Source organism: Prionailurus bengalensis, chromosome C1, assembly GCF_016509475.1.
Source record: "Prionailurus bengalensis isolate Pbe53 chromosome C1, Fcat_Pben_1.1_paternal_pri, whole genome shotgun sequence".
NCBI classification, from domain to species: Eukaryota; Metazoa; Chordata; class Mammalia; order Carnivora; family Felidae; genus Prionailurus; species Prionailurus bengalensis.
The window spans coordinates 174,828,260-174,848,230 of NC_057345.1; the positions used below are offsets into that span (position 1 = coordinate 174,828,260).

Here is a 19,971-nt window from a genome sequence, read left to right on the forward strand (position 1 = left end):
ACTTTCCACCTTCATTCCTGCCTTGTTACCTTCTCCACTCTTGTTGATCCTTCCCCTCAGGGTGTTTCTGTCCAGCCGGGTTCAGGATGAGTGTGCCTGTGATTAATCACACGCACTAATGCCTCTTTTTAAAAACACAGCAGCCTTCCCTTTGCCTCTTTCCCCTGCTGTGCCACATTCCTTGCTCCTCTTTTCAGAAACTTTTTCAGTGTTTTCTTCAGTTATCCCCTCTACTTCTTCACTGCCTGTTCTTTTCCCAACCACAGTCAAACTCAGGTAGGCATGGCTAAAGTCACCCTTGGCTTTCAGGTCACTGAAATCACTGGTACTTGTTGAATGTTTCTTGCCACTCAGCACCACTCAACAAGGTCAGTTAGCCCATTCTTTTTGAACTGCTTTTCTTCCCTTGGCTTCTGGAGCACTGTACTTTCTTGGTTTTCTCCCATCTCCCTGCCTGATCCTCACTGTCTTTTTGAGCAGCTCCTCTTCTGCTCAGTTTCTAAGTGTTGAGTGTCCTAGGCTGGGTTCTGGGCCACCATCTTCTCTAACTACACCTTTTACCTGGCTGTTCCTATCCTGTCCCATATACATACAGTCTATATGTCATAATCCCTAAAGCTATATCTCTATTTCTTAATTCTCCCTGGATTTTCAGAGTGTTTCTGAACTAGCTATATGGCATTTCCATTTGGATATCTCCTGTGTTGCTCAAAATGAACATAGCCAAAATAGAACTCTTGTTATCCTTCATCAGAAAGGAAAAAACACAAAGATAATGCTCTCCATGTAAAACTTCCCCAGCCTGTTTACAGCCATGACTCTCTATCCCCTCCACCAGCAAGCCCTATCAATTCTGCCTCCAGAATGTATCCCACATCCATCTAGAAATCATCACCTGCACTGTTTACACCCTGTACCCAGCCACTATTGTAACCTCTGTGGGTTCCTGCAGTGGCGCATCTCCTCTTCTTCCTCTCCTGCAGTCCATCCTCTGCAGTTCCTCCTCTGCAATCCTTTTTCCAGAGGAGGCCCAGAGTGAACCAGAGCATTTCATCTTCTTAATTAAAACCGTCAGGTGGTTTTCCATCACTCATAGAGTTCAAATCCCCGCTTATCCTGGCTTATAAGCATCCCCACAACCAGGTCACTGGCTCTTGTCTCTTTGGCATCATCTCACTCCGTCTTGCAGGCTTTAGCCACACTAATCTTCATCCCTTCCATGTGCCAGGTCACTGCAGTTAGTACCTTAGTGTGTTTGTTCCCTGTCCCTGTTTTATGCTCACCTTGTTGATTTTCACTTGGCTAGCTCCTTGTCATTCTGACTTCAGCTTTCATTTCTTTTCCCCAGAAAGCCCTTCCCTGTTGTAATTACCTGCATAGTATTTATTGCTGTTTTTTTTTAAATATGATGGTGGGGCATTAGGGAAGAATTTGTTTAGGAGCTGAAATTTCACAGGAACTCTACAGGATGTGTCTAATTGGAGGTCAAGGATGGGGTTGAGAGTGGGTCATTCTAGGCACAAAGCAAAGAAGCAGAAGTAAGCAGGTGCAAATAGTCCTTATACACGAAACATCAAGTACATATAGAGAAGTAGCAACAATCATCTCCTTTCACTTTTTTCAGGGTAAATATAGAGTAACCCACTGTTGAAGTCTGCAGCATTTGTGTTAATGTTTTGCTTCAAAAAGTATTACAGAAAGTTCATTGAACTTTTTTGCCAGCAAGTTAAACTGTTACATTTTGGTAGATTACTACGTTATTAAAGCATGCATTATTCTACTGCTCATGCATGGCGTTAAAATCCATAACTCTGAAAACAGAAGGGTCACAATTTATTTGGAAAGTAGATCAAATGAGCACTGCAAAGTCTTTTACTTTTTTCTTAATAATAAATTATTTGCTTTATAATTTAGGGTGTAGTCCACGTGTGTAAGAATGTTATTTAGTTACAATGTTGATTCGATCAGCTTAGTGCTGATCAAAAAAAGTGCTACATGAAATAATTTTGCCATTATTAAAATGAAATATGTGAAAAAGGTACTTATCACTGTTGTGATCTGGAATTCATAGTATAGGATAGGTGTGGTTACTTTCTATTAATGCTTAGAAAGTGTTGTTCAATTCTGGGGTAGTGTAGATTGTCTGAAACACTAATCTTTTCAGGGAATTTTTATGTTGTGGACCACCACCTTTGATTTCAGGCCTGTGCCCCACTGTACCACTGGAGGACTGAAATGAAACAGGAGAGAGAGCCAGTTGGAACATGCTTTCTTCAGGATGGAGCAAAGACTGTAGAGTATGCTCCATGCAGATCAAGTATGTATAAGAAGTGTACCAACTTTTAAATGAGGGTTGGGAAGCCTAATTTGTTAAAAGTGTGTGTGTGTGTGTGTGTGTGTGTGTGTGCGCGTGTGTATGCGCGCGTTTGTGTCTAGAAATTGTAGACATGTTGTGTTAGTCAAAAGATGTTCCATTGACCTTCTCTAACACAGATGTGGGACTTCCTAAAACAAAAGAAGCTGATGCAGTAGGTCTACCTCAGGCCTGTGTACCCGCATTTTTAGGAAAACTCCTCAAGGCGATTTGATGGATACCAGAGTTTAAGAACTAGAGCTTTATATTAATAATGTATGTATAATATATGTATAATATATATATATTATATTATAATATATTATAATGTATAATATAATATAATATATGTATAATATAATATATTATAATGTATGTATAATATATGTATGTCTTTAAGAGATATATATGTCTTAAAGAGCCAGAGTTTATATAGGAAGGTAAAACATTGAGCTCAGGACTCTGAGTCTGAATTTGCCTCCTTTTAATTAAACAAATTTTGTTTTAAGATTTTATTTTTAAGTAATCTCCACACCCAACATGAGGCTTGAACTCACAGCCTTGAAATCAAGAGTCACACACTCCACCAACCGAGCCAGCCAGGCACTCCTCTTAAGTCAGTTTCTTTGTCAGTCTGTTATCAACCTTACTCTTCTTTTGATGATCCAAAAGATCTCACTTTGTTGTCTAACACTATTTGAAATTTCAAATGAAATTCATGTGGTGACTAAAGGTGATTTTGAGTCCTTACAATTTTGATCGTGCTTTTCCAAAGGAGATTCCAGTTCTTTTGCCTTCCCATCTTTGTTCAGTGGCCACCACTCCAGATCCTCTTTATACAAGAAATGTAAAAATAGCTTACTGAAGTGCCTTATGGTATTTATATCCAGAGCACTTTTTAGGCCGTTTCTTTTTTTATGTTCCATTGGTCACCAGATAGTTTAGTAGAGAGAATCAGGAACAGAAGTAGAACATGTAAGACTGTTAACCGCTAGATTCTTTTCATCCGTGTTAGGTGACTTGGGACACCAGGCCAAAGGAACTGTTCAGTCCTTAAAATTTTAAGCAGTTGAACTTCCAAGAAGCTGCAGACGGTTTTATTAACGCTTATTTCTTCACCCACCGACTTGACCCTGCATGTTGTGAGAAGTAAACATCAAAAGAATGATACCTCCCTAGAAGTGCATTGTTTATTTGGATTGGTCAGAAAGCACACCGCATCACAGGACAGAGGAGGCTGGCAGCTTTCTACTCCGTGTTTGATGCTATCTGTATCACCACCTTTATGTTGCTGTTTGGGTTAGAGTCCTGTCGTCTTTTTGGTATGTGGAAAATGTGAGGATTCAATTTGTGTTTGCAATTTCTGTATTGCAAAAATGTTGCTATTGTGAGAAGGCAATTTGATAGCTATGAGGAATGAGCTAACTCTTGCCCGCCAGGTTTGTAACTTACCATTTATGTGATGGACATAAAGGTAAAAATCACACTATTCTCATATGATAGATGTGGGAACTGAGATTCAGATTGTTGGAAGTAATTTTTTCCTACATCTTTTAGTAGTGAGTGATCTAATGAGGACTTGAACCCAGTTCTGTCTTATTCCAAAGGAGCCCTTCCCTTGTAAATACTAACAATGGAATATGTTTTCCATTTCAATTGCCTCAGTGTTAACCACAGCTTTTCCTTAAAGAATACATTGTGCTCTCACGAATACAGGTTTGGATAATTCTGGGTGTGTGAAATACTTGGTACCCTTCTGAAAGCAAGCATTCTAGAAATGATCCATTCATGTGGATATACTGTTAGATTAGGCTAGTGTTGTTTTTTTCATTTTGCCTTTTCTGTAATGACCATTTTTTTTTTCTCAACATGTATTTAAAGGATGAAGGCAGTATTTGCATGATGTATCTGTTACATAATGCTTTTGCTTATTTGGTTTAGGCACAGAAATTGTAAATATAGGCACAAAAATTATAAACTCATTTTAACCCTTATTTTCTAAATTATTTAACATCCAAATCAGGTCAGCAAACTGGCTTGTGAGCCTCTTTTTGTAAATAAAATTTTATTGGAAAGCAGCCACACCCATTTGTTTACATGTTGTTTATAAAGGGAGAGTTAAATAGTTGCCACAGAGACTGGCTGGCCCCTAAGTCTGAAATATTTGCCATATGGTCCTTCACAGAAAGTTTGCTGATCATTAATCAAATAATAAAACCTAAAATCTTAGAAAAAGCAAAAGAATAACCTCAAAACATCAAAGTGAGTGCCTTTCATCCTAATAAATCTAGCTTTCAGTATCCATTGATCACTGTACATGTTTTCTGGCTCAAACTTTGAAATATGAAGCTATGTACAGACCCAAATTACGAAGAGCAACTTGACCAGAGGTGAAGAAATGCTCAGGAGTGGGAATCTGAGAACCTGGGTTATTCTAGCATTTTGTCAGCAAAGGTTAAAAGACTTCAGAGATAGAGTTTTTGTATTTTGTATCTTCTTCATGCTTCCATAGATTGTTCAACCAATGATTGATTTTGCATGGGGGTGCCAGTTTTGAAGGGCTAAGTTGCTAACTTCTTGATAACTTTGCTTGTTTTGGTAGTGGTAGTTTTTGGGGGGTTGTTGTTTGTTTGCTTTTGTTTTCAACATGACCTGTGTGGGCACGCTGGACATGAAACTTCATTGTCTGTGAAAAATTTTCCTTGTTCCTGATTATGTTTGCTTTTGGCTTTTCATAACTGTCTGTGACCTAATGGCTTTACACAATAGGCCAGATGACTTTCTGTTCTAAAAGTGCCTGACCCACAAATCATTTAACTTACATGCTCTTAATTCCGTGATCAGACTGAGTCCTTTGTTCCTTCCGCTTTCTGATGACATTTGTACATAGATTTTTCTCAGTAATGATAATGAGCCGGCTTTTCTTTCCCCTTGATTGTTAACTCAGGAAATTACAAGCACATTGCTGATTTGAGATAGTGCAGTTTAGTGGTGTGGACACACCTGGGCTCCGATCCTTGCTTTCTTATTTACTAGCTGGTTGACTGTGGTCAAGTTACTTAAGTTTCTGTAAGGCTTAGTTTCCTTATCTGTAAATTGTGAATAATACTAGTATCTCTCATAGGATTGCTGTAAGATTTAAACGATCATACCTTGGAAAATGCTTTCATACAGTACCTGGCTCACAGAAGGGGCTTTGTGAACATTAACTGCTCTTACTATCATAATCAGTAATATTATTTATAATGCTGTCAGGCTTGATGAATGGGAGAAATATTATTCATCTGTAGAAATAAAAACAAAAGCCTTCATGGAAATAGTTGTAGTTAACATAAAATTCTTCACATTGTCATAAACATTCAGTTTAATATGTACCTGTTAATAAAATTTTAAAGGACAGTCATGTTTTCTTGATGGGATGTTCTGAGAAACCAAATAAAGGAGATAACTGTACAGTATGATAATCAAAAAGGGATGTCTCTAAAAATAGCCTGAAATAGTTCCCTGAATACAACTTGAAGAAAGGAAATAAAGAGCCAACTTGAGGTCGGAGCAGACTTCCTCAGTATGATTCACTAGACACTGGAAACCCCAGCCCCACATTCTCCCATTCCCTCCTGTTAAAAAAAATTCACATTGGGGCAGCATTACACTCTTGAGGCCTTTAATAAAACAACTTCTAAATTTAGTTATTAAGTGTGTAATCTTGGGGCAGTTCCCACGTTTTAAAATGGGTTCAAAAATTTTGATGGGAATATTTGGAAATTGTCCTTTCAGTTATACTGAAAATAGATATTTTTGGTTCCTGTGTTTGGGTGGCAAGTTTAGTAATACGAAAGCATAATTACTTACATATTGTAATTCTCTATAGGAAATGATAACTAAAGAGTAGTATTTTTATTGTTCCTTGTTATCCTCGAAATAAAACAAGGGAGAGCCTTCAGATTCATCCTTACCTGTGTTCTAGGTCCAGTTTTACTCATGATTAGGGTTAATCTAAATGAACTGGCTACTTGTCCAGAAATTGTCCCCTTGTGAGAACTACAAAATAAAGGGCAACTACAAAAGAGTCAAACCGTTGAGTCTGTTATCATTTGGAAAATAGTCAGTGTCGTGTTTAAAGATGTTCACTTCCATTAGACTGCAGTTCTAAATATGTTGTGAAGATAGTTTTGTATTTTGCTCTTTGCTGAATATTAAGTTAGGGTCTGGCCCTCTCCCAAAATCCTGAAGTACGTTTTTAATAGATTTGTTGTTGTTGTTGTTGTTGTTGTTGTTGTTGGCTGTAAAATGTGTGTGTAGTCAGTACGTATTAGGAGTGTATGTATCTCTTTACTGGTATTCATAAGAAATTTGTAGAGTGCTAACTGGAATTTCAAATTCAAACTGGAATTTTACTTGTAGATCACAACTCATCTTTGTTTCATGAAATCAGAATAGTGGAGCATAACCAGTAATTCTTTTTTAAAAGGAGTGAAATAAAATAGAAAGTATCAGAATATATTGTCCATGGTAATAGTGATAGTTTTGTGAAATTTTGTCTTATTCATGTATCTGTTATACACACATACAATAACATACATGTTGGGTTATATGGACTGTGTAATAAAATATAGTCTTGCTGTGGGTTATGGTTAAAAATAAGTTTGAAATCTACCATCTTAGGTGATGTTTCTATTTCCTGGTGACCATTCCGGATACATTGATCTCTCTCTATTGCCATTATCTGAGAGAATGGTGCTGGTAAAAATGCATAGTAACTTTTTTAGAGTGTGATAAAAACTCATTAAATGCCACATTGAATGAACACTCCCAGTTCAACAATACATTATCTTATGATTACAGTGATACAGATTTTTCTCATGTTTTGTTTTATGTCATTTGTTTGTTTTTGGGTTTGTGTATATTTCCAATCTTTTTATTTTAGAAAATATTGATGCTGATGGACAGGGATTTTGTCAAGGAGGATTCAGCATTGATTTTACCAAAGTAAGTTCTCATTTAAGACTGAATGAGATTCAGATCTACCTCATTATCTAAACCATTGTTAAAAATTACTTGCTCAATACTTCAGCTTCTTTATAATTATTACCTGTTCTATGAAAACACCTAATAAAAATGTCCCATGCATTTTGATATTCTTTGCCCATATTCTCTCCCTAGTGGACGTTGCCTATTTGAAATAGACATCAAAATGAGAGTGGGGGACACTAAAAGATCTCAGTAGATGACAGATAACTATTATGACTTTATATTAAAATTTCTAATTAGATAAATTTATATAGTACTAAAGTTTTGTCTTTTTGATTGAAATTCACAAAAGCTGTCACTGGGAGCTTGATTACAGAATTAGAGTTTAGTTACATAAAAGCTCAGAAACATGCATGCTTGCCATCTATTATGTGCCTACAGGCACCAAGTAAAGCTGAAGCAGCTTAATTATTGTGAAACGTCTCAGATGCGTGACTCTGTATTTTTAACTAAGCGAGCATGCTCTCCAGAGTTGACAGTTTTTATCTGTTTTCCTGAAATAACAATTCAGTTTATGTTTTCAAAGGAAATTTTTCTTAAATACTTTTCCTTATGTCATTTTCTTTTGTGTATGTGGGGATTTTTTTGGTGAGATATGTGAAAATATTGACTATCAAATTGAGAATATTAATTTCTCTATTTGAGATAGAAACCTCAAATATATTAATTAAAAGTAGAGCTTCCTTAGAAAGCTTAATATGGCTTTCTTAGAAAGTGTGAGCAACAAATGCCATAAATTTACTAAAATGATATAAACTACAATCATGTAATTCAGAAAATTAATAAAGCATTTTCTTGTTTTTTTTAATTTATATTTTATCTTTATTTAAAAAATTTTTTTTCTAGACTGGGACTATAATTATAGTTAACTTTCCTTATTACATAATTGATTTAAGTCATTCAATTTGAAACTCATAATTCAAAATTTACTCATAATTACTCATAATTCAAAATTTGAGGAAGCAAAACAAAGAGAGGTAAAATATATTAATAATAATTAGGTTAAACTTCCATGATATATTTTCAAAGAGGTGTTATATTTTAAAAAGTCCCTATGTTTTCTGTACCTATGCCTATGTAACTATAACCCCAGAAATATTCTCATATAGCAACCATTCACTACTAAATTAGTTATTTACTTTCTTTAACTCATTTCTGGGAAAAAGGTGTCATTTTACAGCAGACAACTTCGAAGTACCTTTTACATAACCAGGACAGGAAATTGTCTGTTGAAAGCTTGAAAGGGCTATATGTATGTTTGGAGGGGAAGAATTACGTTTTTTGTCTCCAGGGGGGAAGAAATGTCCAAAACATTATGCTCAAACACTAAATACAGTTATCTTGAATTAGATACTTATAGTTGGTTACAGATACAAGAAATGCTAGTCAAATGTAAATTGTATATATTATATACCCTGAAAAATTTACCCTCTAACTTCATTCCTGTTTAGATCTGCAAGACACTAAAAAGAATTTTTCATTAGCCAAAGAATTAAAAAATTTTTTCTTTTATTTATTTTTCTTTTTTTTTAAGTTTATTTATTTTGAGAGAAAGAGCACAAGTGGAGAAGGGGCAGAGGGAGAATGAGAGAGAGAGAATCCCAAGCAGGGTCCACACTGTCAGCACGGAGCTGGATGCAAGGCTCGAACTCATGAACTGTGAGATCATGACCTGAGCCGAAATCAAGAGTCAGATGCCTAACTGACTGAGCCACTCAGGTGCTCTCAAAGCATTAAAAAAAAATTTTTTTTAATTTTATTTTAGAGAGAGAGAGTTTATGAGCAGGGGAGGGCAGAGGAAGAGAGAGAGAGAGAGAGAGAGAGAGAGAGAGAGAGAGAGAGAGATTGAGAATCCCAAGCAGGCTCCATGCCCAGCACAGAGCCCAACATGGTGTTCGATCCCACAACCCTGGGATCATGACCTGAGCCAAAACCAAGCGTCACATACTTGACTGAGCTTCCCGAGGCATCTCTAGCCAAAAAAATTTTAATGATTACTAGAAAGAAAATTTGTGTATATAGTCACAAATGTAATATACAAAATTAATGACTTTTTGTTCTACTATAACTCAAAAATATTTTATAGTAGTACTTGCTAACAAGTTGCAAACCAGCCAGATCTATAGAATCAATGTGTGTATATATTTGTATATTTTCATATATTAATAGTCATAACTTTTAAAACATTTTTATTGTATTTTAGAAAAGTACAATGAAAATTTACTGAAAATGAGTTAGGAGAGTTTGAGATTTGTGATTTTGTTTTATGTTTATATAGGTTTTATGTGTATTAAATATATATATGTATATGGCTTTTGTGGGTATTACATTGCTTTCAGTTTTTGAATCTACCTATTTTTAAATATGTATTTTTTTGTTGTTTGATTTAATCTAGGCTGACAGAGTACTTCTTGGTGGTCCTGGTAGCTTTTATTGGCAAGGTAGGTTGATATATTTTTTTAAAGTTATTTATTTATTTTGAGAGAGAGAGGAAGAGAGAGAGAGAGAGAGAGAGAGAGAGAGAGAGAGAGAGAGGGAGCGAGCATGAGTAGGGAGAGGGGCAGAGAGAGAGGAGAGAGAACATCCCAAGCAGGCTCCATATGGTCAGTGCAGAGCCCTACATGGGACTCGATCTCACTAACCATGAGATCATGACCTGAGCAGAAATCAGTAGTGAAGAGTCATATGCTTAGTCGACTGAGCCACCCAAGCACCCTTAGGATAATATTTTTTAAATTACTCAGTAATGATTGTGTTTAATGCTTGCTTGGCTTACCATGTGCCTACACGATTTTTTGAATTATTTTAAAGAAAGAAATTGAGAAATACAATTTAAATGTGTAATTGCTATCTGTTTCACAGTATTTTTTTTTAAAAAAGCACTGTAACATCCTATATATAATATAATATATAGAAAATTTGTGGCATATTATAATACATAACATATATATATTTTTAGTAGAAAGTAAACAATATTTTTAAAGTAAATTATAAAGTAAATCTACAAAGTAATTTAAAGCAATTTATTTTTATTGTTTGTGATACATGCTTTCTTGTCTCTGTACTCCAGAGTCTATAGTGGAAACATTAGGAAGTGTGTGGAACGGATCTATTCAGGCAAATTGTGGTATTCTGAAAGCTCATGGTTTTTAAGTAGTTTCAATTTGTTCATTAGAATATTTAAATGGTTATTTTCTCATTAACCATTGACATCATGAATGACTTCTTCGTTTTGGGGAGCTTATTTTAAAATAGTGGGTCTTAGGAAGTTTCAAAAGAATATAATTAAACTGGTATCAAAATAAAGATAAAACACTGCATTCTTCAGTCATTCTGGGAGGCCCAATAAAATTCCTATTTGAACAAATGCATAACATCATTATTTGCTGAAAGTTTGAAAGCAGGTACCTAAATTTGCTTACTTGTTTTATGTTTCATTTATGATTATATACACACAATTATATATTTAATTTATTCACGTTTGTTTTCTGCTAATAAATGCTATTCACAGAGTCAGAACTTTTGTTTCTTGGCATTCTGACATTTAAGCATTGTCAGTATTTGGAAGAACTGGAAAAACCTGTGACTGCATGGATGTTCAAGTTACTTTCTAATTCTGAATTTTACTTCTGTATTCTACACTGTGCTTTCCTTACTTGCTTTTCCATAGGAAAACCCACACTTGCTTTTGTTTCACAGAAAGGGAAATTCAAGAAAGAGATTTACTGAAGGGGAAATAGGATAGAAAGACAATAAGAAGGAATGAGAAATAGGAATAAACGAAAAGTTGAAAGGGATGACAAAGGAGGGAATGAAGAAAAGAGAAAAATCGAGGAAAGATGGATCAGCATGTGAGACACACTAAATGAAAGAATTTGGATTCCTGTGAACTATATACATTTATTGAAAAATGAAATGATTTAGGAAGATTCTAATTGAGTTTTAGAGGTTTAAAATGAACACAAAAATAATTCTAATCGTATATGAGATTAATACTTTCTAGTAAGAGAAAAAACATGGAATTATTTTTCTTCTCCATTGCTAGTTATGTAATTCGGTGGAGGGAAGTGTCTGCTGGGATGCCTGGGAACCAAAGACTGACCTTGTAATTCTCAGTCAGGACTGATAGTTATCTCTGCCTTTTTAAGAGACACAGCTGTGAACATGTTTAAATGATGAGTTTTTTTTTAATACCTTGAGTACTATACAGTATCTGTATTCATTCCTATTTAAAAATTAGGACAGATACAATCAATACCATGTTGATTTGAGTTTTATTAGTAAATGGTCTAGGAAATGTAACTGAAAGACTCAGTAGCTGGGCAGTGAATATTTTGTTCTAATGAGATTAAAATCATCGAGTTTTACCCTGAATTAATAGGTATGTCAGAATGAATTTTTCCACAGATCTCAGAATTATCTCTATACGAATAGAGAAAATTGTAATGTTTTACTCAAAAGAGATGATAGAATTTTCCTGTGTTCTTTGATTCAAGAAATATTTGTTGAATTCCTGCTATGTGTTAGGTCTGTTTAGGCACAGAGGATAAATTATTGACCCAAACAGAAAGTGTTCCTACCTTTAAACTAAACCTTTGTGACTGGACAGATTGGAACAGACTGATAAATATTGGCTATGAGGTTTTTTTCTGAAACAGCAGAAATGAGGAGATTATGTTCTTCATGTATGGAGATGGCATTTTGATAAGTCAGCCAACTTTTCTTGGGGTCGGAAACAATCTGATTTTTGTGTAGTGCTTTAGATTTCTTGGCTACCTTAAGGTTGTGAAGAAAAGTGAACTCGCCCATTCAGGCCTCTTCATAAAGGTATCCAAATAATTTGTGGAAAAAAACAATTGATTCATTCTTCTTATAACAGTAAAGGTAATTATTTAAGTAGATTTTCAAACTCTTTTTTTAAAATTTTTTTAAATTATTTATTTTTGAGAGAGAGACAGAGGGTGAGTGGGGGAGGGGCAGAGAGAGGGAGACAGAATCTGAAGTAGGCTCTGAGTTCTGAGCTGTCAGCATAGAACCTGACGCTGAGCTTGAACTCTCAGACCTTGAGATTATGACCTGAACTGAAGTTGGATGCTTAACCCACTGAGCCACCCAGGCACTCCTAGCAGTGACTAATTTTAAGAACTAGCTTGAACAGAACATCAACTTTCAGATTGAGCATTATGGAGAGTTATTTAAAGCTAATAATTAGAAATACCAATCTCTTTTTAAAGATTTTATATTTATTTTTAAGTAATCTCTACACCGGGCTCAAACTCACGATGCTGAGACCAAGGGTCACATGCTCCACCGACTGAGCCAGCTGGGCACCCCTTGAATGCTATTTACTCTTGTGCTGGTGCCATCCATCATCTGCATCATAAATTCCCATTAGAAAGTTATTATATATTTTTCAGGTCAGCTCATTTCGGATCAAGTGGCAGAAATTGTATCTAAATATGACCCCAAAGTTTACAGCATCCAGTATAATAACCAGTTGGCAACTCGGACTGCTCAAGCTATTTTTGATGACAGTTACTTGGGTAAGTAAAACCAAAATACGGATTCATTATATGGAGTTGCACTGTATTTGCCCTGTATTTGCATATGCTGCTTTAAGCAGGACAATCTTTTATGTTGAATTTTTTTTAAATATAAGGAACAGGAACATAACTTCAAATTGTTAATGAATACTTAGGTTATATTATATTTCAGTAGTTGAAATTTAGGAGTGATTATTTATACAACAGTTAATAGTAATAGATAACTTTTAAAGTATGCTTATGTATTCTAGGCATTGTTCTAAGTGTGCTTTATCTGTATTAATTTATTTAATCCTTACAACAGGTCTATGACAGTGTACTGCTATTATCCCTATTTTGTAGGTAAAGAAATTCAGGCACAAAAAGGCAAAATAACTTGCCTGAAGTCACTCACTTAGTAACTTGCTGTTCTAATATTCAAACCCAGGCAGTCTGACTCCTAAGCTTCTATTCTCTGTGTTATTCACTGTGTTAAACTTTGGTCTTTAAAGTTTATTAAGTTTTGTTTTCTCCCTTTAGTTTTCTCTTATTCTTTAAACCAAGGACTTAGGACAGCAGTAGTACTTTGCTGATTGAAAAAAATATGTTATTTTTTGCTCCTTTAAGATAAATTACAGATTTACCCTGTTTTTCTAAAATTGAGATACAGTTGACTTGTAATATTATATTACTTTTAGGTATACAACATAATGATTTGATATTTTTATATACTGTGAAGTGATGGTCACAATAAGTGTAGTTAATATTCATTATCACACACAGCTACAGATGTTTTTCTTGTAATGGGAACGTTTAAATTCTACACTTTCAATATACAACATAGTTGTATTAGTTATAGTCACCATCCTCTAGGTTATATCACGTGACTTATTTATAAGTGCACGTTTGTACCTTTTGACCACCTTCATGCATTTTGCCCACCTTTTATCCCCTGCCTCTGCTAACCTCCAATCTTTACTCTGTATCTATGAGAAATTTACCTTTTTTTTTTTTTTTTTTTTTTTGGTGCCGAAACCCGGGGCCGAAGAGAAATTTACCATTTTTAACTGACTCCTTTGTAAAGTTGATTAACGTCTTATTTTTCTAATAGAAAAATACTATTTGAGGGTTTAACTATTTCCTTTAGATTCATTTAGCATGTACATATGCATCTGTTACCTCTAGAGAACAAAATACTGCATAACTAAAGGAATTGTGTTGACCCTTGAACAGTGTATGACTTAGGTGCACCAATCCCTTGCACAGTCGAAAATCTGCGTGTAACTTTTAAAAAAATGTTTATGTATTTATTTATTTTGAGAGTGAGATCGAGCAAGGGAGGAGCGTGGGGCGGGGGAGGAGAGAATCCCAAGCAGGCTCCGTGTTGTCAGCACAGAGCTTGATGTGGATCTTGATCTCACAAATCATGAGATCATGACCTGAGCCAAAACCAAGAGTCAGACGTTTAACCAACTGAGCCATTCAGGAGCCCCACATATAACTTTTTTTTTTTTTTAATTTTTTTTTTAACCTTTATTTATTTTTGAGACAGAGAGAGACAGAGCATGAACGGGAGAGGGTCAGAGAGAGAGGGAGACACAGAATCTGAAACAGGCTCCAGGCTCTGAGCCACCAGCACAGAGCCCGACGCGGGGCTTGAACTCACGAACTGCGAGATTATGACCTGAGCCGAAGTCGGACGCTTAACCGACTGAGCCACCCAGGCGCCCCCCCACATATAACTTTTGACTCCCCCAAAATCTAATAGCCTACTGTTGACTGGAAGCCTTAGTAATGGCATAGTGAATTAAGACATATTTTGTATGTCATGTGTATTATATACTGTATTCTTACAACAAAGTAAGCTAGAGAAAAGAAAATGTTAAGAAAACCATAAGGAAGAGAATATACATTTACAGTACTGCACTATATTTATTGAAAAAAAACCCTGTGTATTAGTGTACCTGTGTAGCTCAAACCCATTGTTCAAGGGTCAATCCTTCTTGAAAATATTTTCAAGGGAAGCCTACTCAGCAAGTATGCCGTAGGTGACTGTGCCTTGATGGAGTTTCACATTTTGTTCTTCCTATTCAGGTTATTCCGTGGCTGTCGGAGATTTCAATGGTGATGGCATCGATGGTATGATGCACTTGAATTATATTTACCCCTTCTTAAAAAATATAGACTAAACATTCAAAACAGGTGACATTGAAAAACCTCAGCAGTTAAAGGGTTTTGAAACCATTGTTATAGAATGTAACAGAAATGGGGAGATGTTAGTACATTGATGTAAGGTTGGTCTACATTAAACTTTCTCTGCAGCTGCTGAAAGTTGAACCAGCCAGTTGCTGAGTGCCTGTGTTTTCCCCCATCCACTCCTTTCCCGCCCTTGGCGTTTCAGTTTTTCTTCAGCTCCTTCCTTCTTGCTTTTCAGCAGATTTGGTCCTCTTGGAGGGTCTTAGTTCCTTCTTCCTGTAGACAGAACTTGTAACTTTCTGGGCTCTGTATGTAAGATTGTTACCTCATCCTCTGTCTGTCCATCCATCTCCCTTCAGAGCTCAATTTATGAATCACAGACTTCACCTGATTTTGACCACATTTCGGTGTCACTGCCTTTCCCTTGTTCTTAGGTCACTTGATCTTAGCTGTTCTCTTTTTAATAAGATTACAAATTCCTGAGGGCACACATGCATTTCTTTGAGAGTTCTTAAGAATCTTTCTGTATTTTGTAAGGATTTGATCTTGTTAAAAAATACTATGGTCATTTATTATGGAGTACCATTAAAGAATTTTTGTTGTTGTTGTTTTCTACTGAAATAACAAAACAGAACTTAAAGCTTTCTGAGATATCCATTTCCTCCTACAGTTTTCAGTATTGGTCTTGAATATGAGTTATTATGTTTTATTTTGTTTTGTTTTGTTTCAGACTTTGTTTCAGGCGTTCCAAGAGCAGCAAGGACTTTGGGAATGGTAGGAAAATTAAAAGGAATCTAAAAAAAAAATCTCTAGGTTATCTTATATTTTACTATATTTCATATGCTTTTGTTTTTCCTCCACAGGTTTATATTTATGATGGGAAAAACATGTCCTCCTTACACAATTTTACTGGTGAGCAGGTATGCTTTTAAAATGTTTTTGTTTTCCCCACATCAGCATTTTGTAACAATGTCTTAAAACTTTTCTTGTAAGCATCATAATGGTTTACATTGAATATGTAATGAATATTGGTTTAATATTCAATGTTGTAAATGTAAAATAGGCTTTAAAGAATTCACCTTTGTTTCAACCAGAGTAATTTGTGTAAACAAAGCCTTTTGTAATTGCACATGATGGCTTGTTTTTTAAGGAAATCCACAAACTGCACACATACATGTCAAAAACACAAAACCACAAAAACTTCCTTTTTTCTTTACTGATGACATTAAATTCTCCTTTAAGGAATGATCTATGCCCTTTCATTTTTTTTTTTTTTCGATGCAAAACGAAGCATGGCACAGATGTGTATATTATAGATGTCATCAGTAAACTTCATTTGTAGTTCAAGAAATAAAACATTCTTCAATTAAAAAGTAGTACTATTAGGCACTAGACATTCTCTGCAGGTACAGGCATTTTATAACATTTTGTTTCGTGTATCTCAGAGAATTAAATGCCCAGTTAGTAATGGCAAAGGAAAAATCAGTAGCTACAGAAAAAATAATTATATCCCAGGTGGCAGATCTGGGATTCAAGCCCACTTCTTATTCAGTAGAGATTTTTGGGCTCTGCAAGAGGATTGATAGGATGAGGAAGTAGACTTTCAGCCCCCAGAAACCTCATCCCACGTGTAGCGGTCAGTGTTGGTTCACAGCACGGAACAAACGGCCCGCAGTTGACAGCCCGTTAGAGTCATGGCAGGGGGTGGTTATCCCTTTGTGAGGTTTTGACTTCTTGACCTCAAGCACCTTCTGTCAGATGCCCATGTATGTCTCTGGATCACGTACGCAGTCCATGATGCTTTCTTTATTGCTGTGGGGCGGGAGGAACATGGGCTTTGCTTTAGGACAGACCTGGGCTCTTCATTCTCAGTCTTAACTGCATTGGACAAGGTATATGCCACTGTAAATCTGGTGGGTCATTTGTAAAAATAGGGGTACTGGTAACTTTCTTATGGGGTTGTAGTAACAAATCAAATGAAAACATTTTAATCCTAGTGCCCAGGAAAAAACTTGTCTAAGTAAATGCCCTTTCTTTATACTTTCAGGCCGAACGCCTTGCAAGGTTAAGACCCCAAAATAGTATTCTCTTAAATTGCACTGTAAATACAATACATTTTATTACACATGCTCTGGTCTTGCAATTGGATACAGACTGCACCTTTCATTTTCTTCACTTATACTCTGTCAACCCAAAATAGATGATGCAGGAATCTCCCATATCATTCCTTCCTGATATCTCCACCAGTCAAAATTTGGAAGCTTTTGCTAACTTTCCTGTCTGTGGTTTGTTGACTCATTCCTCACCTTAGTTCATCTTTAAAATGTCATCTCTCCTAGTTTTGCTTTGCATGTTGGGCTGTGTTTAGAACTTTTCTTTTCAGGTTTATTTCCAGCCAGTCTGCTCTGTCTGTGATGTCTAGCAGTCTTCTGTAGTGGAGGAAAAGACATTCCTTCTCCCTTCACATAATCCTGTAATAAACCCAAAACTAGTTGTACTGTGTATAACTCAAAAGCAAAGCTATTGGCAAGTAATCAGATGAGATGTGAGACAAGAACAAAGTCATTCCAATATCTTTCTAAACAGTAATTTCTTGAGAGTAGCAGAGGTCACATAGGGAGAGCCAGTTATGATCTATTAATAATTATTATCTATTATCTTTACTGCATAGACTCCCACTGATAACTTCTTGGGCTCAGTTAAAACTTCTGTCTGTGACTATGTATCTTTCTGATGGTGTATGTATGACATTTTTGGGGCAGAGGAGAAGAAGGGTGATAATAGGTTAGGCCTGGGAAGGAGCATTAGTTATGCTTAGACTTAAGCGGTATGTGTTGAAGACACCGAAATGATGTACACGGGATGTGTTTTGCCTATAAATCTAGGGAAATAAAAATGCCTCATTACCTGACTGTGTTGGTAGAATAAACAAAAGAGAAGAAATTTATTTACTTATTTATTTTTTAATTTTTTTTTAATGTTTACTTCTGAGAGAGAGAGAGAGAGAGAGAGAGAGAGAGAGAGAGTGCGTGCATGTGCATGCATGAGCAGAGGAAGGGCAGAGAGAGGGAGACACAGAATGTGAGGCAGGCTCCAGGCTCTGAGCTGTCAGCACAGAGCCTGACACTGGGCTCAAACTCACAAACTGTGAGGTCATGACCTGAGCCAAAGTCAGACGCTTAACCAACTGAGCCACCCAGGTGCCCCCAAAAGAGAAGAAATTTAGATTGAAACTATGTGCAGAGAAAAATAAAAACCTTTTCTGTTTGATTAAATATACAATAAATATTAACTGTCAAAGCTAGTTGGATGAAATGTAAACATTTCATTTTCTTTTTGTTATCCAGATGGCTGCATATTTTGGATTTTCTGTCGCTGCCACTGACATTAATGGGGATGAGTAAGTTTAAAAAGATGTTTCCAGAAACAGTTTTCCTCTCATGTTTATGAATGCTTTGCCAAAATTAAACATTTTTTCTTCTGTTTCTCTGTCCCCTTTCTAATCTGTTTCTTGTGAATATGAGAAAACCTCTATGATGTTCATAATTTCTTTCAGTAGCTTTTATGATATGAAGGAATAAAGTAATTTTTATGAATTACTCATAGTTTCTTAAAAGAGTTGAAGGAAGATTTGAATTTGAAATGATTTTTTGCTTTAGTTTGGTTATGAGAGATGTGGAAAGAGGGAAATTGAGTTTTTTATTAACAGGTGGAATTTGATCTTGCGTTGGTGAAAGAGGTTCTGCTCTTTTAGTTATGCAGATGTGTTTATTGGAGCCCCTCTCTTCATGGATCGTGGCTCAGATGGCAAACTCCAAGAGGTGGGACAGGTTTCAGTGTCCCTGCAAAGACCTTCAGGAGACTTCCAGACGACCAAGCTGAATGGGTTTGAGGTCTTTGCGAGGTTCGGCAGTGCCATAGCACCTTTGGGGGATCTGGACCAGGATGGCTTCAATGGTAAGATCAACAAAGTTCAGTAATTGTGGGTCCATAATTTTCTGTGTCTACCTGGAAAAGTCTTGTACCTTCCTCTGTGGTTGTTCATACAAGCAAACCTCCTTCCTGGAAGGAAGCACTGGATTGATAGTGACTCCAAGTTAAACGACAGTTGCTCTTCTTCCTTAAAAATCTGAGCAAACTTTAAAAAAAATTATTCTCATAAGTTATTATTCATACAGCCTCAAATTAGAATTTTGGAATGGTTAAATTCTGAAGGAAATTTGCATTCCCAGGGAGCCCAGTGTAAGCTGGTGATTTGTTGTCTCTGTCCTGCTTAGCAGCAGTGCCCTCTACTGTCCATTTGGATACAAATGTAAAAAATGCACCCAGGCACATTGTCAAGGCAATGTTGACTCTAATTGTATCCCTTAGAGGTACAGTTTGCCTTTAATATTTTTAAAGCCATAACTTTGTTGTGGCTATCTGAGAAGTCCTGAGAGTTCTGAAGGATGTTATAACTCCCTTCGTGAGGGCAAGTAAAAAATATAAGCTCATTGTTTTATAATAGTCCCATTTAATAATTTCTTTATTTTTTTAAGTTTATATATAGAGAGAGAACATGTGTGCACATGGGCGTGTGTGAGAATGGGACAGGGGAAGAGGGAGAGGGAGAAAGAATCCCAAGCAGGCTCCACGCCGTCAGCTCCGAGCCCAAAATAAGGCTCTATCTCACAAACCGTGAGATCATGACCTGAGCTGAAATCAAGAGTTGGTTGCTTAACCAACTGAGCCATCCAGGCACTCCAATATCTGTAGATATCTTTAAAAATCAAAGTGACTTTTAACTTAGAGTAAAATATAGATTATAAATTATCAAGATTTAAAAAAAAATTTTTTTAATGTTTATTTATTTTTGAGACAATGCAAGAG

At 36.0% G+C, this 19,971-nt stretch overlaps 1 protein-coding gene across 1 annotated transcript in view; it reads left to right on the plus strand.

The window, feature by feature from the left end:
* ITGAV (integrin subunit alpha V) overlaps positions 1–19,971 on the plus strand; it is a 92,526-nt gene that overhangs the window by 37,316 nt on the left and 35,239 nt on the right. The window contains exons 4-12 of the mRNA XM_043577244.1: positions 2,203–2,317; positions 7,281–7,342; positions 9,780–9,825; positions 12,802–12,927; positions 15,001–15,045; positions 15,833–15,876; positions 15,966–16,022; positions 18,450–18,502; positions 18,857–19,059. Of these exons, the coding sequence (XP_043433179.1) occupies positions 2,203–2,317; positions 7,281–7,342; positions 9,780–9,825; positions 12,802–12,927; positions 15,001–15,045; positions 15,833–15,876; positions 15,966–16,022; positions 18,450–18,502; positions 18,857–19,059 (751 nt within the window). The remainder of the gene's footprint in view (positions 1–2,202; positions 2,318–7,280; positions 7,343–9,779; positions 9,826–12,801; positions 12,928–15,000; positions 15,046–15,832; positions 15,877–15,965; positions 16,023–18,449; positions 18,503–18,856; positions 19,060–19,971) is intronic.